The sequence below is a fragment of the Taudactylus pleione genome, unplaced genomic scaffold (assembly GCF_031769625.1).
Source record: "Taudactylus pleione unplaced genomic scaffold, aTauple2 ptg000100l, whole genome shotgun sequence".
Taxonomy (NCBI): Eukaryota; Metazoa; Chordata; class Amphibia; order Anura; family Myobatrachidae; genus Taudactylus; species Taudactylus pleione.
Genome location: NW_028284502.1, coordinates 12,076,164 through 12,104,007, shown reverse-complemented (window position 1 = coordinate 12,104,007; position 27,844 = coordinate 12,076,164). Strand labels below are relative to the sequence as shown.

General features: G+C 42.8%; 1 protein-coding gene across 3 annotated transcripts in view; it reads right to left on the bottom strand.

Moving 5' to 3' along the window:
* ELP4 (elongator acetyltransferase complex subunit 4) overlaps positions 1 to 27,844 on the bottom strand; it is a 325,735-nt gene that overhangs the window by 141,326 nt on the left and 156,565 nt on the right. For all 3 annotated transcript variants that reach the window (XM_088470418.1, XM_088470420.1, XM_088470421.1), the window contains exon 8: positions 224 to 332. In XM_088470418.1, the coding sequence (XP_088326544.1) occupies positions 224 to 332 (109 nt within the window). The remainder of the gene's footprint in view (positions 1 to 223; positions 333 to 27,844) is intronic.

Here is a 27,844-nt window from a genome sequence, read left to right as displayed (position 1 = left end):
GACTGACGTCACACCTATACCCCAAGGTATCCTGTGGATACCCTATGGACCCTGAAGTAGAAAACCTAGGTTGCTTTTAGAGATGAGGGTAATTATAGTAGTCAGGTGGGACTACCCCTATCCAAGGACCTTCCAGTGACATACATAGAGTGTGACGTTGGCATTAATGTATAGCATATAAGCTCCACAGCCATTTCCTGAGTCTGAAGACAATGGAACTCACCATGATAGTCTTTGTATAACGGATTGGATTCCCTCTGAGAGTCGATAAATGATTCAAGGCCAACTACCGTATCGGACAAGTTTCTTACACGCACAGTAATTGCTTTATTCTGTAAAACAAGCAAACAAAATACACATTGAGAAGGACGTAATTAGTGTTTGTGGGATAAATCTGTGTCTTATCAACGAGCAGGGTAATGGGCAGAAATAAAATCACACTATAAAACGACACTTTGTATGGAGAAGCTGCTGAAACTTACAACAGCAGAAGAGAGAGACTCCACAAAGTCACTTAGCGCACTGGGGCACGTCATTGCATCAAATATATTTATAATGGAATATGGGCTAATAAGTACAGAAAGACCAGCTGACCATACAATTAATGGGGGGGAGGGGGGGGTCCGGTTTAATGTATCAAACCTTTGGCTTCGAGAACAAGTGTCATTTTGCAGCACAGTCATGACCATGATAAACAAAGGAAATAACTTGACAGTGTTTACTGTGATGACAACTTTCAAAGAACTCCCAATGTGTGGCAGTAAATGGCAAACTGATTTTTAGTATACACTGTCATGAATACTTATTGCTGACAAAAAGGCTGCCACCACTGTGTACAAGAGGTGTGCGCACTAAGAGACGGATAACAGGGCGATTACCAGTCAGCAAATCCAGAGACTGTAGAAATCAATCATTAATCATTTCTAATAAGAGGGTAAGGTGTAACTGACATGATGACCCCACTTGGGTCATTAAGGTCACGCGCCGACCAATTCAAAAAAGTTGGCAACGTGGGATCCAAGAGGGTGGCCTACTGTCCTGGAAATCCAGGTGGACTCGCTACAATTTGTAAGTTTCCAGGACATTTGGGAAGACCGGGCAAGTACTGTATGAATAAGTCAGTTAAAAATGAGTTGTATCACTTTGCTTAGTTTCCCTGTAGTTAAAGTTGTGGCTTGTAGCATAATTTACCCCCAAGTACAGTACATGTTGAAAGGGGATGTAGTTAGAATCCTGACGCACGGGAAGCCGTCTGACGGAATCCCGGCGCCAAAATCCCGACTCAGTACTAAAGATAGGCATCTAAATACCGACACCTATCTTTAGCCCGACAACGGAATCCCGACCGACGGCTTCCTGAACTAAGGTAAGCGGGAAGGGTTAGCTGTTAGCCGCAGGGGAAGGGGGGTGGGGGGGGGTGAGGTTTAGAAACCCCCAGGATGACTTTGGAGTTAGGCACCCCCCAAGGAGGAATAGGGTTAGGCTAGGGGAAGGGGGGGCTAGGGTTAGGTACCCCCCAGGAGGGTTAGGTTTAGGGTGTGAGAAGGGGGGGGTTAGGTTTAGGCACCCCTGCGGGGATTTAGGGATAGGCACCATCCCAGGAGTTTTAGGGTTAGGCACCCCTGAGTGAGGGTTAGGGTTAGGGGGGTGGAGAAGGGTAGGGTTAGCTTACTTGCCTCCCCCCTCGGGATTCTGCTGTTTCTGGCTTCCGGCATCGGCATTTCATCCGGCGGTTATTTAGCCGCCGGGATTTCATATCCAACCCGTTGAAAGTGTGCTGTAATTCTAAAGCAAACATATCCCATGATGGTAATCCTGCATGCCTCGTCATGATGCACCCACCTAAGCAGGACCCTAATGATGTGCGGAATGTTATAATGCATAATAAGGTGTGCTAGTGTATGTGTGTGTGTGTAGAATATGGTATAGTTGCTGGTTTTTATTTGTATAGTATTTATTGCATTACTTGGCATATTATCATTACTGTAGTTCCTGTTTCCCTTATGGCATAATGGTGTCTGTCTTGCTGTTTATGCACTAATCAACAGTAGACTGCATAGAGCAAGGTAGGCTCCAGAAGAAGCCATATACAGACATACCGGGGTGCCAATACTAAACTCTGGAGCCATATCGGATACCAGAAGTAATGCCCAGAGCTATAGCTTGTGCCACAAGTAATGTAAAGAGCGATATCTGGTGCCAAAATGAATGTCCAGAGCCATACCTAGTGCCAAAAATGAATATGAAAAACCATACCTAGTGCCAAAACTAATGCATAGTGTAATACCCAGTGCCATAATGAACATGCAGAACTTTACATGGTGCAAAGATGAATGTGCAAGCCATATATGGTGTCATAATGAATGCACAGAGCATAGAGCATACTTGCCTACCCTCCCGGAACGGCTGGAAGGCTCCCGAAACTCGGGTGTCACTACCTGAAATCCGGAAAAGTGGGCAAGTCTCCCAGCCGGCCGCATACCCCCGGACCTAACCGTACCCACCCCACAGTTGGGGGGCCAATGATGCAATTTGCGCCGAATCGTGTCATGGCTCCGGCCTCTGCTTCACAATGCCAGTAATCTTTGTGTAGCAAGGAAGGGGCCACAATGAAGCGTTCTCGTGGTCACGCCCCCAATTCCGTAACATGTCCTCCGCCAAGCCCCCCTATGCCATGCCAAACCCCCCAACATGGCGACCTGGCTGTCCTTCCCGGAGGGGGCAGCCAGAATGTCGGCAAGTATGGTACAGAGCCATATCTGTGTCGACACGAACGTGCAGAGTTAAACCCGGTGTCAATAATAACGTGCAGAGTCACAGGCTAGTTTCACACACAGCAGTTTTGCGGATCAGTCCCTTTCACAAGCAACGGTTTTGTGCCGTGTGTAATGTTATTGCTGTGTGTGAATCTCTTTCAATCTGTCAAACTGATGACCGGGGACGGCAGCCATCCTAGTCAGTGGTTATTACGGCTGTAACACGGCGAACGTGCCGTATTTGTGCAGTGTGAAAGTCCTGATGTATTTGTAACTTCCACTGAAATTAAACAACAGGAAAAAAAGTCCTTTTTTTTTTGCCAGACGGACAAATCCGTTGTGTGAGAAATAGCCCATAGGGTACCAGAAAGTACAATATATGTGGGGAATGTTCCCTGTTAAGTAACATAGAGCTCTAAGGACTAAGCCTTGGGGAGAGATAAAGTGGATGGAGTTAAAGTATGAACCAATCAGCTCCTGTCAATTTACAGGCTGTGTTTGGAAAATGACAATTAGGAGCTGGTTGGTTGGTACTTTATCTCTCTCTCCAAGGCTCAGTACATAGACTCCGTACTCTCTAAACCCTCTTCCGGATCACCTCTAGTATTTATGAATGAGGAAGTGCTTGGCAGCATAACCAAGAAGAAAAATCAAGATGAAATCCAAATGAAACGGTCAGAGCTGCTGCTTGAGTGAAACTGACCAATCGGCATTATGAGATCAAATGTGGTAAAAATAGGTTTTAGTTTGGTGAAACATTCACTATAAAGCAGGGTTAATGTAAGGGGCGCAACAATATGGCTGGTGGGTGTGGCTAATGGATAACGGCATCTCTTCTATATTTAAATGACGGAAATGGCGCAAAAACATTCTCACATGTTCAAACGCTGAATAACCCAGCAGTACTCAAACAGGGATATTCTAAAATCATAATTGGCTAGTTATCCCAGGAATTAAGAATAACAAAACCACCCAAAATAAATAAATGACAGTTTTTACTTTTACCACTAACAAAAATTTGCACAGGACAACAGAATAGCATCAGTGCTATAAAGAAGGATGTTCAGCGGCTGTCCGGCCTTGTCACAGCTCTCTGGACAGCGCACTTCTCTCTGCCACGCCATGAAGAGGGCCCCAGGTGCTACGTGGCAAATAGATGGGGGCAGTAAGTTTATGGAGAAACCCGAGACATGTCACCTCAGGACCAATATGGCGGTTGCCCTGCCTATCACGTGGCTCTGAGGTTAAGGGTCATGCCACTACGCCCATGTGTTGCCTAGCCCATATACTGTAAAACAGCCAGTGTAAACACAATACATTTTTTTTTTCCTTAAGATCATAAGATGCCTGAGCAATCCTGACAATCTCTCAGCCAGAGAGAAACAAGACATATTATTCAGCAACCCCTGATATTTTCCTTGTGATCATACAGGTTTCAAAGCCTTGCACAGCATGCAAAATTACCCAGCACTCTACAGACATACAACGCTGTAACACGCTGCTCACCCGGTGCGCAGGGCAGACAGGCACTTACTGTTAAATTTACTTCCTAGTCCCTGATGTGTGCTTCCAGCTAGCAAATCAATTATTCATATGTTTCTTCAGGATTAATAATTTATAGATTTTTTATTAATTGCACATAAAAATTGCTTTTAAGACCATCCGTTTAATTTGGAGATAGGAAAACACTCGCCGTTACTATCATTAGGTAACACACTGTTCTCCAATGTGACACTAGAGACTCTTAATATTTCAGAGGAGTTGAAGGACTGGTGGCCTAGCATGTAAGTACAGTATGTAGGTGATATTGCTTTAAGAAGTATTCGTTGTTGTTTCTTGCACCATTACCAATTTTTGTATTTATATTTTACAGAAACACTTGCACCATTATCTCTGATGTGCAGAGCTAAGGAACCAAGGGGGAGCTGTAACAAGCCATGGAGAGAGAGATAAAGTACCAACCTCCTGTCAGTATACAGCATACTTGCCTACCCTCCCGATTTGGTCGGGAGCCTCCCGAAAATCGGATGCCGCTCCTGACCTCCCGGGAAGGCAGGCAAATATCCCGGCTGCCGCCCACCCCTCCTATCTCCCCCACAATTACCTTTGAAACCCGCGCAGACGGAGCGGGGGGGGGTTTGGCGGCGAGGCGAATCACGCCAAATCGCGCTTTTCGGACCCCCCCTGCTTCATAATGCCTGCAATATCGGCATTGTGTAGCGGGCCAAAATGACGTGGTCGCGTGGCCCTGCTCACAAATACTCGTAGTCTGGCCGGCCCCGCCTCCTTTAGCTGGCCACGCCCCTGTCATGCCGATCTGGCTGCTCCCTCCCAGACGGGGCAGCCAGAAAGTCGGAAAGCCTGGTTTACAGGCTGTGTTTGAAAAAAATTACAGTTAGGAGCCCCCCCCCCCCCCCAAAAAAAAGCAAAATATGTCACGTGTTAAATGGAAAATAAACAACACACAAAGACTATTTGGCATCCACTTTAGTTTTGGACAATGGGCTCACACATTACAAAGAGCTATATGTACCAAATTCCCTCTATAGTACATTTCCCTACAATATCGACGCCCATAAATCCTAGGGTTAATCTTTTGCCAGCCAATTAATCTACCAGTGAGATTTTTGGAGGAAAATCCAATAAAAAATGTGAGAACATACAATCTCCACACCAGTAGGGTCATGGTTGGAAATAAACCCATGAAACCAGTGCTGTAAGGCAGGAGTGCTAACAGCACCTATGAGCGCGGCGGTAAAGTGGGCGTGTACTCTACATCTGAGAGGCGTGTCATAACACTGACTTACATCCAAATGTAAATAAGCCCCAAAGCAGTCAGTAAGATCTATGTGTTGATGAAAACACACTGATACTTTTCAGAAAATGCATGTAACCATAGGGATCATTGTGTCCTATATCCAATGCAGGGAAATGATACTAATGATCCCATTTGAATGTATAGCTCTCTTTTTTTTTTATAACAGAGTTTCATAATGGGGGTAAGATGCAATCAGGGAGATTGTTAGACTCAAAGGGGTAAATTTACTAAAGTGAGAGTTTTTAGAAGTGAGTTTTAAAAGTGATGTTGCCCATAGCAACCAATCAGATTCTATTATCTTCTAGAAAGTGCTATTTAAATGTTAAGTAGAATCTGATTGGTTGCTATGGGCAACATCACTTTTAAAACTCACTTCTAAAAACTCTCACTTTAGTAAATTTACCCCAAAGAGTCAGGGAGATTGCTACTATTTCAGGGAGTCTCCCTAACAATCAGGGAGAGTTGGCAAGTATGTTTTAGAGCTACCAGAATGCAGCTAAGTCTATCTAACACCACCTTCTTTACTTATGGATGTATTTGGCATTTGCTAGGAAATTCCATCAAGAAAGAGATGAGCCCCATAAGAGGAAGTACAATTACTAATAAACGCAGTACAATTACTAATAAACGCAGTACAATTACTAATAAACGCAGTACAATTACTAATAAACGCAGTACAATTTCTAATAAACGCAGTACAATTTCTAATAAATGCACTACACCAATTTTTGCCTGCCTTCATTTTGCCAACTAAGAGATGTCACATTTCCATTTAGAAGATTAAAAATTAGGTTTGCACCATTCCTGATTCTTCATTCCCATGATTAAATACTTTCCTTAGTTTAATACATCAAGCCCCCTATTCTAACAAGTAAAAGCAGATAACTTGAGGAACAGGTGGGGGCGCAGGGGGAGTAGGGGTGTGTGATGGGGTATTTACAAAGTTTTCAAGCAAGCCCAGGCTTGTTAAAGAGGCACAGCAGCCACATACATGAGCATCTCTGGATGGGGCCCAATATTTATCATGGCAGCAGGGCCGTAACTAGGGTAGTGCAGCACCGCAGGGCAGGGGGCGCTGTTTGGGCCTGTCAATTTTCTGTTAATTATCATTCTCACTTGAAGCTTCCTCTTATTTTAGCCCCAGCATCTCCTGGCCTACCCCTATCTCTTCCCTAGCCCTTCCCCATGAGGCCATGGCCCTTTTTCGAGTGTGGTATCTCCCTATTTAAAAAAATAGGGGGGGGGGGCAATGCTCTTTCTAGCACAGGGCACCAAAAAGTCTAGTTACGGCTCTGTATGGCGGACTAGTGTAAAAGCTGCAGATTGACAAATGGAGGCACCAGGAGAAGTCAGCTATCCTTTAGAGTGAAGACAATTATTGGAGTACCGCAAGGCTCTGTCTTAGGGCCTCTGTTATTCTCAATCTATACCTCCTCTCTTGGCAAACTAATCAGCTCTTTTGGATTTCAGTACCATCTGTATGCGGATGATACTCAAATCTACCTATCCTCCCCAGATTTATCTCCATCTGTATTGGTCGGTGTCACTGAATGTATTTCTGCAATTTCATCTTGGATGTCATCTCGCCACCTGAAACTTAATAATTCTAAAACAGAATTAATTATATTTTCACCAGCCAATAAAAGTTACCAACCAGATATCTCTATCACTGTTGATAAGTCGACAATCCACCTTGCCCCACAAGCTCGCTGCCTTGGTGTCATCCTTGACTCTGAACTGTCCTTTGTTCCCCACATTCAATCTGTCTCAAATAATGTTACATACATCTAAAAAACATATCCAAAATTCGACCATATCTCACACAAGACACTGCAAAAACTATAATCCATGAACTTATTATTTCCCGCTTTAACTATTGCAATAGCCTCCTTACTGGTCTTCCCAAAAACAGGCTATTGCCATTACAATCCATTATGAATGCAGCTGCGAGGCTTATCTTCCTTGTCAAACGTTCGTCTGCTGCCCCACTCTGTCAGTCCCTCCATTGGTTGCCGGTTTTCTACCGTATTCAATACAAAATACTCTTACTTACACATAAGGCTATTAACCAAACCACACCAACATACATCTCTTCACTCATCTCAAAATATCTCCCTACCCGACCTCTCCGCTCAGCAAAAGATCTGCGTCTCTCATCCCCACGCATTACTTGCTCCCACTCACGGTTACAGGACTTTCTTTGGGCTGTACCCACTCTATGGAATGCCTTACCATGCACAATACGACTTTCCACTAGTCTCCAATCCTTCGAGCGATCCCTGAAAACTCACCTCTTCAGGCAAGCTTATCAGATCCGAGAACCGACCTCATAACCCTCATAGCTTCCATATCTAATTACATCCCCTTTCACAGTCCACACACAACCTCACACATCATCTATCTCTGACATCCTCATGACATTTGGCCGACTTTCCAGTGTGAATGGATCATGCAGCCCACCAAGAAACGGTGCATTCTGACTGGACCAAAATGCAATATATAGCATCTATCCTTGTGTATCACTGCCTAGTTCCCTCTAGAATGTAAGCTTGCGAGCAGGGCCTTCCTATCTATATATCTGTCTGTTATTACCCAGTTTTGTTCTAATAATGTTGACAATTGTAAAGCGCAACGGAATATGCTGCGCTATATTAGAAACTGTTAATAAATGAAAATAAATAAATAAACTAGAGGGTTCCCCAGTATCTTCGGCACTATCATGGCACATATGCATTAAATGTGCGGTATGCCCCATACCTATATCACTTTCTTTTCAATTTCGTTGCAGTGCGAGGACAAATGAGTGAACTAATGCTATTTTAGGGAAATTCAAGGTCTTCTGCAAAATTACAATATATAAATTCTGTGGGCACTGCATAAGTAATCACTGACATTAACAAAGGAATGTGACCAGCCTAAAAAGTGTAGCAAAGGGGCTAAATAAGCCGAACATACAAAGTTGCCTCACACTGTATAAAATAACTTCCAAAACTGGTTACACACCAGAAAGATATAGCAGATGATGGTTTTTCATACACACTGAACAACCATCACTGTCATCTGGCCGGGGGTCCCGCTGGCCAGGGGTCGCATTGTGTCCCCCTCCCCGGCGGCCCGTGCAGCAAGTGAACAGGCGGTCGGCTGACCGTCGGTTCACACAGCACAATTTCCAGATCTATTAGCCTTCGGCTGTGCAGTACAGCCGACGTGATGTGTTTGTGAATGACGTCGCTCAGACATATCGCTGGTACGCGCTGACCGGACGCACACCTGATATATTGACCGAACAATTGATCGCCCAATATATCTGCCAGTGTGTACCCAGCATAATACTAATGAAATGCTTGACAGTGTATTTACATTTACTATGTGGTCTCGTGCAAGATATTGTTCTCTGTTATCATTCAATAGGTTTACTGACAGGTAAAGTCTTTTGTGCATAGGGAAAAATATATTTATATGCTGTCATTTTTGACGACATGATTTTGTAAACAAAATTTTTTTTTTTGGTGATCATTTCATTGTATTTTTGTAAACCACAGCGTGGCACTAGCCAACACTATTTTTATATAGGGTTTTTCAATTCAAAGTTACATTTTAATATTGATATAGTCAATTCATTCAAGAGTGCCCCACAAAGAGTATTTTGTTCTTTTGCCTCTTAGCAACTCTTAATTCCTGGAAAATAAGCTTTTTGCCTGATTTTGCAGATTAAAATATATATTCGGTACTGAGGAGTACCTGCAACTTTTACAAATATATATTTGTGGAAGTTATTCGGAAATATTTTACATACACCAATGTGTATTTGAAATGGGGGGGTATTTATCAAAGCTCGCAGAGAGATAAAATTGTGAGAGATAAAGTACCAACCAATCGGCTACTGACATTTTTTTCAAACGCAGTCTGTAAAATGTAATGGCGCATACACGCGGTCAGATCTGTCAGATGAACTTTTTTACAAACGGTTTGAACGATTTCAGACAGAATTAAAATGGATGAAATCGTCCAAATCTGACTGCAAACACATCAGATGTCAGATATCGTTTTCTGACATCAGATATGAACGACCGAACGATTTTTAAAATCTGACCGTGTGTATGCACCATTAGTTAGAAGTTGATCGGTTAGTACTTTATCTCTCTGCATGCTTTGGTAAATACATCCTTAAGGAGAGAGCCTTTGCTTCTTTTTAGAGCTACAATCGTGCTAGTAGCAGTCCCATCACCTAAATGTCCATATTCAAAGCAAGAGATAAGTGGTCTGTTTGTGATCAATTATCTCATTCTCTGGTGTTCCTGTTAAAGCACCTCTCTCTCTGTGTTATCCCCCTCCCATATGCTATTTGTGTCATCAACGTCAAACGTGTTGGGTGGATGTGCATACATTAACTAATGACTCTGAACCTCACTTTAGAAAGGTGTCGCAATGTCCTCTACTATTTTATCTAAGATAATAGACCGTGCACCTGCGTTCCCAACGCTTGGGTCTCTTACACAAGTGGCAGTGACCTGAGTGCTACTTCAAAGGAAGATCAAGCATAGAGCCAGACAATAGGTCTGCAATTGGTACACGGCACTGTATAACAATGACAGAAACATTACAAATTAGCAGTGGTTGAAGAGAGAGTGACAACGCTACAGAAGTCCTGTCACATCACCATATGCTATGGGGGCTGAAAATGCGCATGCTCCCTGCTCTCCTCTGTGGCAGCGGCATTAGGTAGTGACTTCGCAATAATCCATTTTATGTGGTGATTTCTTTTTTTTTTTTGCACCATTCTAAAAACGATACATGGCAGATTCAAGAAATTGTACCTTATTGTCGATCCGTTTGGTTAAAAAAAACAAAAACAAAACGTCAATAAATGAACTGCAAATCAGTAAACATATAATCGCATTTTGGCGCTAGCTTGGACCAATAAGAAAGAGAAGAAAAAAAAACAACCTTCGGACACTACTAATGACAGTTACCATTCACCACACCAATGGTTTAAGGTGGGGACACTATTCCCTGTTACCATTTGTCATTTAAATGCTTCGAAATTTAGTTATGTTTGCAATAACAAATAATAGGTCAGAAAAAAAATTGACAGTCAGCAAATTTGCATAAAATGTTCATAAACCCTCTTACAAGGAAGAAAAAGGACTGACATGAAAAGTTTACATTTCAAACCACTTAATGTGGATTGATGCCGGTTACAAAATTCTATTTAAAAAAATAAATAAAAAATTTGAAAAAAAAAAAAAAGATGATTTAAAAAAAAAAAAAAAAAGAAAAATCTAAAAACTGAACATAACAAAATCACTCCCCAGAGGTGTATTTAGTATTGTCCATATGGGATTACACTTTAAAGAAGATGGGAAATATTATCCATAAAGAGATAGATATATATATATATATATATACACATATTGTGTTGGTTTGCCACTCCAGAGAGAAAAGGTTCAGATAAGATGAGATGACATTGCGTAAGATAAAAGTTTACCAAATAAATTAGTTGTTTCAGTTTAACGATTTTGGAAGCAAGTTTGTCTCCAGCACAAATAATTGCTAGTACCCGAATATCAAACTGAGCATCCAGCTGATGTCTACAATAAAGTGGCAGGTTAAAAGATACTAAAGTTTAAAATCAGCTTAGACTAATCCCATATTGAGTGCAAAATTATAGCTTGTCATCAAAAGCAAGCTGGCAAACCAGGGGCCAGATGGGAGACTGGATGGGAAAGAGAGTTCATGCAGGTGGGAAAGTGACAGAGACTCAACAAAAGAGATCACTGCTCCCTCTGCTGGTGAGGACATCATCTCACTTCTATCAAAGTCATGTGGAGTTTAATGATCTAAAACGTGCATAGTAAATTCTGCACAGTCCTCTGTTCCATGTCTGTTTGTAGACATCTGTACAGTCAGAAAGCTAGCACGTACCATTGTGCTTGCAAATCCATTCGTTTGGCTAGATAAATAATCACTAATAATTTAAGGTGACACAAATTAGTTAAAACTCTATAAGGTACTTTATATTATTTGTATGTTTGTATTCATAGAAATAAGTTAAAGCTGTTTAATGATACTAAGTAATCAAGGTTGTAACTAGAAATGTTTGAGTCCAATTACAAAATTGTGATGGGACCTTATATGTACCATCATTAAGTTGTACCCTCCACATTGTCTGTCCTGTCTCGTAAGTTAGTAAAATAGAGAGAATACTAATTACATTAATGGCAAATTGACACATTAGTCTAAATGAATTATGCAGAGATTTTATTTTACAAATCTTATAACTGCCAGGACATAGTTCATCAGTTAAGTTTGTACTTTAAGGCACAGTTTCTTCTCCGGTACAGGGCCCCCGTGCAGTCACATAAAATTCTATGGCTATAGTTACACTCTTATAAACAATCTATTTTAAAATATCCAAGGCAGCCACACGAGTCCTTGGTTTGGAATCGGTATGATATGGCGGCTGTCGGGATGCCTCCTGTCAGAATACAGACAGTGGCATCCCGATGGTTGGTATCCCGACAAGGGTCGGGTAAGTATACTTACCCCCCCCTCCCAGCCTAACCCTCTCTTCTTGTAGCCTAACCTTCCCCACCCCACAGCCTAACCCTCCCCCCTAGGGGTGCTTAACCCTAACTCCCCCTCCCCCAAAGCCTAACCCTGCTACGCTCCTCGGTATTTCGATGCCTATCTTAAGTCCCTTGTCGGGCTTTCAGTGTAGGTATTAAGACCTCCCATAACTACATCCCCTTGGTTTAGCAAGAAGATTATATAAACCATGCAGTGTTTAGAAAGATTTTTTGAGAAATATTTTTTTAAAAAATAACTATTTCTTCAATACCAGTACTTGTGGCTCATCACTTGTACGGGATGTAGTAAGTATGCCGGTAGATGGGATGCCGGCCAGCGAAATCCCGACAGCCTGACCTGGGACTAAAGACAGGCGTCAACATCCCGACACCGTTAATCTCAATATCCACCACCCCGATCGAAGGTACACCAGGGTGTCCTTGATGTTAGCCGCGGCGAGGGGGATGGGGGGTTGGTTAGGTTTAGGCACCACAGTGGGGTTAGGGCTAGGCTTTGGGGGGGCTTAGGGTTAGGCACCACTGGGGAGGGGGGGGGGTTTAGGCACTACGGGGGGACGGTCAGGTTTAGGCACCACATTATAAATGATGTATATATATATATATATATATATATATATACACATATATACACACACACATATACATATATATATATATATATATATACACACACACACACACTCTGGGCTTGATTCAGAGCCGGACGCTATTTGCGCTCGCTCGTTCAGAAAAAGGGGGTGGCTATTTAAATGAACTGTTCGCTCTTTGCGGTCTGTTCACGCCTCTATGTCTGAATGAGCGAACAAAACATGCGAACGTAATTTTGATAAAAACGCCCCCTGGCCGCTCGCATGATACGTCATGTCCGCTATTAGATTAATCGAGTACATCGAAAAGCGTCTGAACTGCTCGCTATTCTTGTGGTTGGTTTTTCCTACCACAATCATGCGAGCAGTTATGACTATAAAACAACCAAGTGACGTGGTCAATGACGCTGCTTTGTTAATTATGCACACCCTTAAAACGCCCGTTTTGATCTCTAAGCACGCCTGCGTTCGGATCTCCACTCCCCGTTTTCAAGCACCTTCCCCTGTTACCACCCACAAACGCCTCATTCTGTCACTCAAAATAGCAGGCATTCGCTATTTAGCGAGCACACGATTTTCGGCCGCACTGACTGGTTCGCGCATGCGTATTAAAATCCGTACGCATGCGCAGTTGTGCGAACATCGGTAGGAACGAACGAGCGGCCGCTTGCGAGCGGCTCTGAATCAGGCCCTCTGTGTGTGTGTGTGTTTATATATAATATATATATATATATATTATATACACATATACACACACACACACATACATACATACATACATACATACATACGCACACATAAAGAACCCAAGGGTTTGCTGTAAACAAGCAGAAGCGTTAATTATGCCACTTTTGAAGCCAGGATGGTAATAGGAGCCTCTTGGTAACACCAATACCCTGCTCAACTAATGAATTGCCAAACTGGTCTTACCTGCTTCACTTCAACGACATCTGATACTCGCAAGACAAGTCAGTGAAAATATATGAACGTTCGGAAGGATTACCTTTCATTTAAATCAGGTTTAAAAGACAAGCAGTGAAGTTATGTCACTACATATACAGCCTAATAATAATAATGATTTTCAGTATGGACCGTTTGAGTGTAACACCAGCACAGGAACACATTATTAGGCTACGATGATTCTACCCAAACTGTGAGACCAAACGCCATTTGACAATTGTCACTTATCATAAAAACTGGAATATAAACTGAACAATACACAAATGAAATGTCTCTGCCTAATGAATGTTTAGTACTGAGTACACCGTATTTGTGTTTGTTTAATGCATTGTTACTTATTAAGCTAATTATATATAGGCTTGGCCCAGGAAGTTATACCTATATCCTATTTAAGTTATCCCCACACCATCGATACAATCGCATCCATGGCCTGTTTCAGAGCCGTACACATCACCGATGTTGACGTAGGTGAGCGACTATTTGCAACTGCGCATGAGCAAACATTTCTAAATCCCCTACAGCACGCGCGTTACGCAGAGAGTATGCACAAAGACGCTGCTGCGAACGGGGCATACGGTATCAGAAAGGAGGCGGAAACGTGATGGATGTTACCATTAGGCAGCTGCCTAAGGGCACTGGCTCCTGAGGGGGCAGTACTGAGGCTGCTGGTATAATAATAAGGATGTCTCTGAAAGAGACATCCTTATTTTACTTTACACTGGCAGCGGATCCTACAAACAGCAGCCACCACCCCCGCACTTATCAGCTGCTGTCTGGTGGAGACTGCAGACTTATTACAGTCTAACATGTCTGATGCCGCCAGCAGCAGCAGTGACTGAGGTCTGTCCCCTTCCCTCTCTGCATGGTGGCTGTTCCCTCCCCCGGGACCAACCACCAGTGTACAGCCGTCTATCTATCCCTTCTCCTGCCCCTACATGTCACTTGTGTGGGTATTTGAAGGGTGGTAGGCTAAAAATTTGCTTAGGGTACCATGACACATTGCACTGGCCCTGGCTGGTAGGTGGCACTAAATGGTCCGCTCAGCAGGCGTATTATGGGAGAGTCAAGGGCGTGTCAATGCAAGGGGCTGGGTTCATTGGGTCACAGGCATAGGAGGCCATGGTCATCCTGAGAAACTGCACCTGCCAAAAGGGCTTGTGCAATTTCCTAAGGTGCCATCAATGGTAACGTATAAGGACACACCAATTGGTATTACAGCGTTGCACGGGTGCTAAAAGAGGGTGTCTCTGTCCTTGCACATTGGGCCGTGCAAATGTACACAAGGGAAGGAGTTTGTAGCAGCATTTGCGTCAACTTACAGACGGCGACCACCAATAGACGCTGCTGTGTTCGCTTTTGCCTACGACTCACAAATCAGAACCTCAACATCTATAGGTCTGAGCAAGCGAACGTAGCGTTTCGGCTTTCTAATATCCTATCTTGTTTTATTACTGCACACGTTCTCAATTGTAAAGCGCTATGGGCAATAAATAAAAGTTATTAATACTTGGATGACATCTGACAATCATTATTACGTGTGTGACACATGAACGCTCTGAAGTGTTATAATATACAATCATATAATACAAAGTGTTATAATGCAGTACAAAACAGCATTTAGAAATGATCACATAGATCTGATCATTATGAGAAACAAGCATATTGCTGAGTTTATGGGCAATGACAAATTATACTTGGGGGTCAATCCAATTAGGTGCGAATTGCGAGTTGCTATTTTCTCTTCGAATTCGCATAGCAAATTAATTTTGCAATCCAATTAGCAACTCGCACTGAATCAGTCAAACTGAATTTGCATTTTTCCATTCGCAACTCCCTGAGGGTGAGAGATGGAAAGGAAAATCTTTATTTTAAGGTTAAAATGTCGGGACACTGTGCTGAACCCCTTGGACACCCCCCTAATGACTAATTAGGCAATTAAAAGTTCCCAATTAGCCCAATAATTATATGTGTATTAGCCCCAAATCAACTTTTTACGGTAGTTTAGGCACTTCATATTTAATTACAATATTTTTTTAATTGAAAAAAATATATAAAAAAAAAAAATTATATTTTTTTCAAGGTGCCCCCAAAGTACCCCAAAATCACCTTTTTCCTACTTTTTTTTGCATTGTTTTCGTTTAATTAGTTTGAGATTAAACGGAAAGTTTGTTTTTCATTTTCTTGCATTTTTTTTTAAAAAAAGCCCAAATCAGCCATTTACACCATTTAAAAACCTACAGTAACTTCCTAAAGCCCACAACCAGCCTTTAATGCAGGTCCTGCTAACAAAATTATCCATTTTGGGGGGTCCAGGATGGTCTCCCCATTTTTCATGCACTTCTCCCAAATCTCTTTTGGCAGTCAATTCATAAACCTCCGCTGCGAGTATTGCGAATAGGCATTTTTAATTGGATTGGAGAATTCTCAGTAGCGTGCATCGATGCGAAGTCTGCGAGTTTCAAGAAACAAACTAGCTACTCGCAATTCGCACTTAATTGGATTGACCACTTAGTCTTTTTGACTACACACATAGGTATATCTTGTCAATTGTATCGGCAGATTTAAGTTATATTTATTTATTTTATGATTAAATAACCAAATAAATAATAATTCTGTATAGATCTATTACTAGTTTCTTCATTGTTGTCTCCAGTCTGAGCAGGAGACAAAGAGAAGGGATATCTAGAACAGTGGAAGGCTGAACAGGTTTCTCTATGGTATTCTTAAAGGAGCAGCAGAAATGTTCTGCTCTGAGACCACAATGTAGAGGAGCTGCTGTACGATATTGGCTGCTAACCAAAATCACCAAGAACAGGAGGGCAGTCTCTTTCCCCCACTGTTTTCATATGAATTCTGGCTTAAGACCTGCGCCGACTCTCAGCTTTCCAGAAGGCTCCATCCCAGGAACCCCGAAGTACCATTTGCTTTGCTGATCTTAATCTCACTAGACTTCCAAGCAGTGACTGCTGTGTGCTGAACTGGCACTTGCTTCTCCAAGTGAGCTATTAAACTTGTAGGTCAATTGTGGCACTAACAACTCTTAGGAAGCTTTCAGCTGTAGCGTACGATTTGTCAGTAGAATTAAATATTAATTCTAAGTGTTACTTCTCGTGGCTAAGAGCTTCATTTTCCCATCACCAGTCTACAGCAGCCAGAACTTACAGGACTAATCTATTTTTATTTTCATTTAGGGCTAAAACTCGGTAAATATAGTTCCTACACAGTAATGCTTCTTATACAACTAAGATTTGGTGTTCCAGGCACAGCTTCAACACAAATTCTAAATTACATTGTAAAAGCCTTAACATTGACCTCAGAACTGCATGTGTGCATTTAAATAAATAAATATATATATATATATTATATATATATATATATATATATATATATATATATACACACACACACACACACACACACGTTATATATACATATACACACACATATATATGTGTACAGTGTGTATATATATATATATATATATATATATATATACACACACTAAACTTTTCCTCAGGGATCGTTAGGAAATGGTTAATCTGTAAAATATATTTGAGACTGAAACATTCTCTAAAATCTCGTTGTCTAAAAAGTAAACAAAGCAAAGCAATAAAAAAGAAAATAAAAAAACAACAAACTTTGGCATCTTTATTAACCAGCTTCCAAACATGGTCTCTATTCATCTGTTTACTGAACAGTTGTGTCCACTCCTGGACATTGGGTATTAATGCAGTGATTACAGTCCAGTAGCCAAACCATCCATATGCTTGAACAGATGACTCTGTCTCCATACTGTGTTGGGACATGGATCCACAATTTGGATCTCCCCCCTCTCAAAAAAAAAAAAAAAAAACAGAAGTGTCTAATTTACCTCAGACAGTTTGGTGTAGAATATATGCTGTGGGGGAAGGCACAAAATAATTATTTTTAAACAATAATAAATAATTAGGAATTAAAATGTATGAACTGTGTACAGATCTTTATATGTAAAGTAATAAAATGACTTGCTTGTCCTGCATTTAAATAGATAAATATATATATATATATATCTATACACAAATTAATTTTCCTTAGAAATAGTAGTTGTCAATTTAACTATAAAAATCATGTTTTAAAACAAGAAAATGGTATTTATATTGCCATGTTGGCAAAAAACATGTCAATGTCCCAAAAGAAATCACAGCAGCAAGGTGTCCATTTTCCCACAGGAATTATGTCACTCTCTTGGAAGGTGTCAGACCGAAGCTGTTAAGTATCAGATAATGCCACAAAAAACAATGGTAATAATAAAAAATATATATATAAAAAAAAAAAAATTACAATTGATTCATGATAATTATTATCTACATATATACACAGAAAACATTATAATTATATATATATATATATATATATATATATATAGACAAAGAACAAGACTGGATGTTGTTTCGTGAATATCACACAAGCTCCGAATGTGTTGTCACAAAATGTACACTCACAAAAACACACTGAGTCACGTGCAGACACGGATGCGGTTTAATCTTTTTCCGGAGAAGCAACTGCGCCTTTATGCTAGTGCCACAGCTGTTTCCTACACAACGGAGACGCTCACTTGCAGCATCTTGCGTCAGCGTTTTTAGACGCACCATCAAAACTTGCGCCACCCCTAAAGCAGGTGCAGTTCCTCGCTGTGAGTAAGATGTCCTGTGTGAGACCGGTTGTGCATCTTTAGACGCAGCTGCTGTCAGTGGCACATTCGCGCCTGCCTAGCTACCCCTGCAACATCCCAGAAACGCCCACTAAATCCGTGAGTGTATGACATGTTTATGTGTGTAGGCTTTTCATTTATCAGGTTAATTACTAAAAGCTTAATAGAGATCATCAAAATGCAACACATATTTAGTAGGATATTAACTCACTATAAAATACACAGTAAAGGAGATTGACTGTCCTTAAATTTTTCAAATTACAGTTGGTCCATATTTTAACTAGGGGTGTGCACCGGCCACTTTTCGTGTTTTGTGTTTTGGTTTTGGATCTGGATCTTTCTTCGTGTTTTGGATCTGGATTGGTTTTGCCAAAACCACCCTTCCGTGTTTTGGGTTCTGGGTTTTGTGTTTTGGATCTGTATTTTTTTTTAAAAAAGCATAAAAACAGCTAAAATCACAGAATTTGTAGGTTTTTCTGCTCCTATGCTATTATTAACCTCAATAACCTTAATTTCCACTCATTTCCAGTCTATTCTGAACACCTCACACCTCACAATAGTGTTTTTATGTCCAAAACGTTGCACCGAGGTAGCTGGATGACTATGCTAAGCGACACGAGTGGGCGGCACAAACACGTGACCCATCTAGGCGTGAAACTGCAGTGGCAGACAGGATGGCAGTTTGAAAAACTAGGCCCCAAACTGTACATAATGCAAAGAAAAAAAAGAGGTGCAAGATGGAATTGTCCTTGGGCCCTCCCACCCACCCTTATGTTGTATAAACAGGACATGCACACTTTAACAAACCAATCATTTCAGCGCCAGGGTCTGCCACACAACTGTGGCTGAAATGATTGGTTCGTTTGGGCCCCCACAAAACAAGCTGGCAATTAATGTGTCCCTGCACAAACTGGCTCTATGGAGGCAAGATGTCATCCTCATCCTCCTCATCCACCGATTCCTCACCCTCTTCAGTGTGTACATCCTCATCCTCACAAAGTATTAACTCGTCCCCACTTGAATCCACCACCACAGGTCCCTCTGTACCTTCTGGAGGCTGGTCTCCCTGGAAGAGCTGATAATTCATTTTGATGAACATCATCTTCTCCACATTCTGTGGAAGCAACCTCCTACGCCTTTCGCTGACAAGGTTCCCGGCTGCACTAAACACTCTTTCGGAGTACACACTGGAGGGGGGGCAACTCAGGTAAAATAGAGCCAGTTTGTACAGGGGCCTCCAAATTGCCTCTTTTTCCTGCCAGTACAGGTATGGACTGTCTGCCATGCCTACTTGGATGCTGTCACCGATGTAATCCTCCACCATTCTGTCAATGGTGACAGTATCATATGCAGTGACAGTAGACATGTCAGAAATTGTTGCCAGGTCCTTCAGTCCGGACCAGATGTCCAAACTTGGTCCTGCCTGTCCTGCATCACCGCCAGCGGGTTGCTTAGGATACCTAAGTTTTTTCCTGGCAGCCCCAGTTGCAGGAGAAAATGAAGAAGGAGCTGTTGACGTGTCACGTTCCGCTTCAGCTGACAGTGTGTTCACCAGCAGGTCTTTGCACCTCTGCAGGCTTGTGTCGGCCGGAAAGAGAGACACCACATAGGCTTTAAACCTAGGATCGAGCACGGTGGCCAAAATGTAGTGGTCTGATTTCAACAGATTGACCACCCTGGAATCCTGGCAAAGCGAATGAAGGGCTTCATCCACAAGTCCCACATGCCGAGCGGAATCGCTCCGTCTTATCTCCTCCTTCACTTTCTCCAGCTGCTTCTGCAAAAGCCTGATGAGGGGAATGACCTGACTCAAGCTGGCAGTGTCTGAACTGACTTCACGTGTGGCAAGTTCGAAGGGCTGGAGAACCTTGCACAACACGGAAATCATTCTCCACTGCGCTTGAGTCAGGTGCATACCCCCTCCTTTGCCTATGTCATAGGTGGATGTATAGGCTTGTATGGCCTTTTGCTGCTCCTCCATCCTCTGAAGCATATAGAGGGTTGAGTTCCACCGTGTCACAACCTCTTGCTTCAGGTGATGGCGGGGCAGGTTCAAGAGTGTTTGCTGGCGCTCCAGTCTTCGGCACGCAGTCGCTGAATGGCGAAAGTGGCCAGAAATTTTTCGGGCCACCCAAAGCGTCTCCTGCACGCCCCTGTCGCTTTTCAGAAAATTCTGCACCACCAAGTTTATTGTGTGAGCAAAACATGGGACGTGCTGGAATTTGCCCAGATGTAATGCCCGCACAATATTGGTGGCGTTGTCAGATATCACAAATCCCCAGGAGAGTCTAAGTGGGGTAAGCCACTGGGCGATGATTTCCCTCAGTTTCTCTAAGAGGTTGTCGGCGGTGTGCCTCTTACTGAAACCGGTGATACACAGCGTAGCCTGCCTTGTAACGAGCTGGCGTTTCTGAGATGCTGCTACTGGTGACGCTGCTGCTGTTGCTGCGTAAGGTGATACATCTACCCAGTGGGCTGTCACAGTCATATAGTCCTTAGTCTGCCCTGTTCCACTTGTCCACATGTCCGTGGTTAAGTGGACATTGTGTACAACGGCATTTTTCAGGACACTGAGGACACTTTTTCTGACGTTTCTGTACAGTCTCGGTATCGCCTGCCTAGTGAAGTGGAATCTAGACGGGATTTGGAACCGGGGACACACTACCTCCATCAATTGTCTAAATCCCACTGCACTAATGGCGGATACCGGACGCACGTCTAACACCAACATAGCAGTCAAGGCCTCAGTTATACGTTTTGCTTCAGGATGACTGCTGTCGTACTTCATCCTCCTCGCTAAGGACTGTTGGAGGGTCAATTGTTTAGTAAAAGTAGTGGTGTTCCTACTTCCTCTCTGGGATGATGAACGACTCCCAGCAGCAGCAACAGCAGCAGCGGCAGCAGTAGGCGTAGCAATGCAGGATCCTCCAGAGGAATCCCGGATAGGAGAGTCAGTCATGCCAGTGACATGGCCTGCAGGACTACTTCCGATCCTGACTAAGGAGGAAATTGACGAGGAGGGAGTTGACGGTGTGGTTTGCAGGCGCTTGGATACAACAGGACAACGGGATTTAGGTGTCCCTGGACTGCTTACGGTCTTAGCCAAAGTTTCTGAACTTGACAGTAACTTTTTATGAACGCGCTGCAGGTGCCGTATAAGGGAGGATGTTCCTAGGTGGTTGACGTCCCTACCCCTACTTATTTCACCTTTACATATGGTACATATGGCAAGACAGTTGTTGTCCGGATTTGGATAGAAATATTGCCAGACCAAAGAGGTGGAATGTTTGGTCTTCTGCCCAGGCATGACCGTGATGGGCTTTTTCATCCCACGGACAACAACTGTCTCCCCCGGAGCCTGATTTAAACAAACCACATCACCATCAGAATCCTCCTCGCCAACTTCCTCCTCAGCGCCAGCTACACCAGTATCCTCATCCTGTTGTACTTCAACAGTGACATCTTCAATTTGCATATCAGCAAGTGGACTGTGGGTGCTCCTTTCAGCACTTGCAGGGGGCATGCAAATGGTGGAAAGAGCCACCTCTTCCCGTCCAGTGCTGGGAAGGTCAGGCATCGCAACCACCACCACACTTGGACTCTCCTTGGGGATTTGTGATATCTTCTTAGAAAGCACAGTTCTTCGCTGTGCTTTTGCCAGCTTAACTCTTTTGATTTTTTTAGTGGGAGGAGGGCTTCCATCGTCATGTGAAGCTGAACCACTAGTCATGAACATACTAGGGATCGACCTTAGCCGTTCCTTGCCACTCCGTGTCGTAAATGGCATATTGGCAAGTTTACGTTTCTCTTCAGCTGATTTAAATGTCTTGTTCAAGGTCATTTTCCTGAACTTTGCCATTTGGGATTGTATGTGCCCTCTACTATGACATTGGGCATCGGCCTTGGCAGACGACGTTGATGGCATGTTATCGTCTATGTCATGACTAGTGGCAGCAGCTTCAGCACTAGGAGGAAGTGGTTCTTGATCTTTCTCTATTTTATTTTTATCGGAGAAAGTTTGGTCCTCCATTTATGTTATATCGATTTGATATATACGTGCGGCTAAACACAGAAAATAATTTTTTTTTTGGTTTGGACTGGAGTGTACTTTGTGGGTTACAGCACCCTTTAACGGTCAAGCCAGCCGGCCCTTTACTTATGACACAGGCGCACTCTTGGCACTACTTTGTTGATGCACGTGCGGCTACTGCGCACACAATTCACAAACACAGAAAATAATTTTTTTTTGGTTTGGCCTGGAGTGTACTTTCGGGGGTTACAGCACCCTTTAACGGTCAAGCCAGCCGGCCCTTTACTTATGACACAGGCGCACTCTTGGCACTACTTTGTTGATGCACGTGCGGCTACTGCGCACACAATTCACAAACACAGAAAATAATTTTTTTTTGGTTTGGACTGGAGTGTACTTTCTGGGGTTACAGCACCCTTTAACGGTCAAGCCAGCCGCCCCTTTACTTATGACACAGGCGCACGCTTGGCACTACTTTGTTGATGCACGTGTGGCTACTGCGCACACAATTCACAAACACAGAAAATAATTTTTTTTTTGGTTTGGACTGGAGTGTACTTTCGGGGGTTACAGCACCCTTAACGGTCAAGCCAGCCGGCCCTTTACTTATGACACAGGCGCACGCTTGGCACTACTTTGTTGATGCACGTGCGGCTACTGCGCACACAATTCACAAACACAGAAAATAATTTTTTTTTTGGTTTGGACTGGAGTGTACTTTCGGGGGTTACAGCACCCTTAACGGTCAAGCCAGCCGGCCCTTTACTTATGACACAGGCGCACGCTTGGCACTACTTTGTTGATGCACGTGTGGCTACTGCGCACACAATTCACAAACACAGAAAATAATTTTTTTTTTGGTTTGGACTGGAGTGTACTTTCGGGGGTTACAGCACCCTTAACGGTCAAGCCAGCCGGCCCTTTACTTATGACACAGGCGCACGCTTGGCACTACTTTGTTGATGCACGTGCGGCTACTGCGCACACAATTCACAAACACAGAAAATAATTTTTTTTTTGGTTTGGACTGGAGTGTACTTTCGGGGGTTACAGCACCCTTAACGGTCAAGCCAGCCGGCCCTTTACTTATGACACAGGCGCACGCTTGGCACTACTTTGTTGATGCACGTGTGGCTACTGCGCACACAATTCACAAACACAGAAAATAATTTTTTTTTTGGTTTGGACTGGAGTGTACTTTCGGGGGTTACAGCACCCTTAACGGTCAAGCCAGCCGGCCCTTTACTTATGACACAGGCGCACGCTTGGCACTACTTTGTTGATGCACGTGCGGCTACTGCGCACACAATTCACAAACACAGAAAATAATTTTTTTTTGGTTTGGACTGGAGTGTACTTTGGGGGTTACAGCACCCTTTAACGGTCAAGCCAGCCGGCCCTTTACTTATGACACAGGCGCACGCTTGGCACTACTTTGTTGATGCACGTGCGGCTACTGCGCACACAATTCACAAACACAGAAAATAATTTTTTTTTTGGTTTGGACTGGAGTGTACTTTCGGGGGTTACAGCACCCTTAACGGTCAAGCCAGCCGGCCCTTTACTTATGACACAGGCGCACGCTTGGCACTACTTTGTTGATGCACGTGCGGCTACTGCGCACACAATTCACAAACACAGAAAATATATTATTTTTTTAGCACTTGGGGGGAGCACCCCTGATGGACAGAGCACCCCCTGGACAACACTACAGCACTCCTTTAGGACTGGGACACTGCACAGGACTTTGGAGTGGACACAGCCCCTATGGAGAACTGACTGCACAACACAGTCCAGCCAGCCCCTATGGACTTTGAAGTAGTGGACACAGCCCCTATTAACAACAGCAGCACAGCACAACACAGCCAGCCCCTATGGACTTTGAAGTAGTGGACAACAGCAGCACTACACTACACTACACTACACAGCCCTAACTCCCACCCTCCCTCTTCACTGTCCACAGCCGAGTGAGAAAATGGCGCCGACGTGTGTACCTTATATAGGATCCAAAACCCGCGAGACTCGGAAGGCGGGATGATGACGTTTTGCCTCGATTTCAGATCCGAGTCAGGCGGGAAAAGTCGAGCCTGACTCGGATCGGACTCGGATCGGGGGGGCTCGGGGGGGTTCGGATTTCAGAAATCCGAACCCGCTCACCCCTAATTTTAACATTACCAATAGTTATTATATACAGGTTGAGTCTCCCATATCCAAAATGCTTGGGACCAGGGGTATTTTGGATAACGGAAGAGTCTGTATTTTGGAATAATTGCATACCATAATGAAATATCTTAGGAATGGGACCCCAATATACACACAGAATGCATTTGTGTTATATACAACTTATACACACAGCCTGCAGGTAATTTTATACTATACTTTTAATAATTTGTGGCTCAGGCAAAGTTTGTGTACAGAAATGAAATTCATGTATGTTTCATATACACCTTATACACACAGCCTGAAGGTAATTTTATACAATATTTTTTATAATTTTGTGCCTAAGACAAAGTTTGTGCACATTGAACCATCAAAAATCAAAGGTTTCATTTTCTCAGTAATGCCAAAATTATTCCGTATTTCGGAATATTTGGATATGGGAGACTCAACCTGTATTAGAAATACGTAGCACTGGGCTGTTGTGCAGACCCATTGCTTAAGGTGCCTATCCACTAGATGATTAAAATGAGCGATTGAACGATAACGTTCGATAATCGTTTGAAAATCATTTGCAGATTGTTGCAAAAAATTGGTCTTTTAGACATCTATCATCGTGCAAACATGCTGGTCAACCTGATGATAACGTCAGGTTAAACATGTTTGCAGATGATTGATTGTGCTTACACTGAACGACTTGCTCATTCAGTGCAGGCTCATCACAGACTGACAAACGACTGCACGATTACAATGTGGTAATCGTGCAGTCTTTTTCCTGTCTTCTAGTGGATAGGCACCTTTAGTCTAAAGCTGAGGATAAAGAAGTGCAGTTTCGGAATACAATCAGCAGTCACGGGCAGCACAGAGAGGAAGGAATAGACAAGTTTCAAATAAAACCACCTGACTGTTTCATTAGCTCTCAATGGAGCAAGAAAGAAAAGGACGGCTATATATGTGTACTTGAACATGACGTCCAGTCAATAAAAACAGCGCTGCCTAAAAATGGATAGGGAACGGAAGAAGTTTTCTTACACCGAAATGTACTTGAACATGTATTCACTTTGGTGATTTCTGAAGCACCCAGCCATTAATATTTCAAGGAATGAATATTTAAACATTTCAAATGGAATAATGAAAATAACACATTAAACCTGAACCTCATTAGCCTCCCAAGAGGAACATTGTGGCAAGGCTGATTCATCTTGTTTTCATTACTATATTAATTTCCCTGGGTATGTGCTGCTGAGTAATACCCTTGGTATCTGCTGCACAAGGTGCGTTTGTTTATACAGCAGACTGTGCATTTTATGGGAGGATCCAATTCTGCAGGAAGCCCTCAGTGTTTCTGGAGCATATTGTTCCCAGTCACTAGTCTGTCAGATCAAAATCAAATTCCAATTCTTCACGCAAAAAATGTTACCTGAAAGGACACTGAGACGCAGTAAACAAGGTGGAAACGTCTTGTGACTCTACGGATGTGGCTACACTACAACTACCAGCGTGCTTTGCCGGCTTCATTAGGCCTCATGCCTCCTACTGATGTTAATTAAATTTGTTTTTAACCATTTCATATGGCAGAGGTTCCCAAATTTCGCCATTACAGTCCAGGTTTTAAGGATATCCCTTACTGAACATAGGTGACTTAATCAGCACCACAGTCAATTTGATTTAACCATCTGAGCACAAGCATGGACATCCTTAAAAGCTGGATTGTAATGGTGGAGTTTGGGAACCTTTGTAATATGGTACAATGCTGGCAGTTATTGTTTCTAGTGTTACCATAACCACTGGCGCTGTAACTAAAATTGAAAGAACATTGCATTTGTACTGTGGTTTTCAAGGCACACCTTATTGTATCCAGGCGCTTACCATGGGTAAAGGCATTAGACTAGAGCAGAGGTCGCAAACCTTAATTGAGGTGTGAGCTACTTTAGAAAAATGAACCCTCCTGAAGAGCTACTAAAATTGTAGAAAAAAAAATCAGACTAATAATCGAAAAATTGAAGATCATTTAATGAAAAGTAAAAAAATGTTTAATAGAAAATAACAATGCATTTAATTATTACAGTGATATCGTTGTAGCTTGTAAAAAAAATTTAAGCACAGGCACATTTCACTGTAATTAATTACCGGCTGCAAGGAGCTACGTGCAGTAGAGGAGCAAAAGATACAGGCAGGGCTGCTGTGTGATTTTCCGGCAGGGCTGGGCGGTACTCACTTGCTCTGTCGTATCAAAGACACCGTGGGTGGAACCACGAGGAAGCACGTCAGGTGATTCATGTACAGGCTGCGGCAATCACCTGACGTGCTTCCCTGTGGCTTCACCCATGGTGTCGACATCACGGGGGAGCACACATCAGAGGTCACTTCCTCCTAGTTGATCCGGCAGTACTGCAGCTAGGTGAGCTACCAAAATTAAGGCTGCGAGCTACCGGTAGCTTGCGAACTACAGGTTGGAGACCACTGGTCTAGAGCTTTCGCCCTGGGCCAACTTCTACAAGTTATAAGACACTGGGTCTGATTCTGTACGTAATGTGAACATGGCGAACAGAATGCTAATGCAACTATACGCCCGTATCCTTAGTCGTACCCATCAATGTGATTGCACTGCCCTACTCCATCATTTCGTCATTGGCACTTATACCTGCCCGATGCTGGATGCAGATCCATCTGAAGTTGACGTCCAATCTGCACAGGCAAGGCTCAGAATAGTAAGCAACTCTGGCTACACGCTCATCACGCTGTTCTCTTGAGTTCACAAGGTTGTCTGCCAGTTGGCACCCAATTACGCCCATTCATTGGTTGCAGGGAAGAGGCCGAGATGCGTATGACTCTGGACCGCATGTAAGTGGGGAAATAAATATGACAAGCCTCCATAGTATAGGTCAATTTACCCAATCCAAGATCTTACGCAATATACAGTGTACTCACCTTGGGTCTTTTTACCCAGTCATTTCTTCATTTTTTTACTTTTAAGATTTTTAAATTTATCTTTGAGTTTTTCATATTTTTTTGTATATTTATTTCTATTTTATTATATTTTTACTAAAACAGTTTTTATTTATCTTTCATGAGGTCTGGTGAAATTTTTATATGAATTAAAGAAATTAAATCACTGTTTTATAAAATAAGTCTATATCAAAGACCCAACGCAACACACCGACAGACATCGGGATGATAAAATGAATGTCCAAGACGTATACCGTTTCCAACTCAAGGTGAGTAAACTATATATTGTGTAAGATCTTGGATTGGG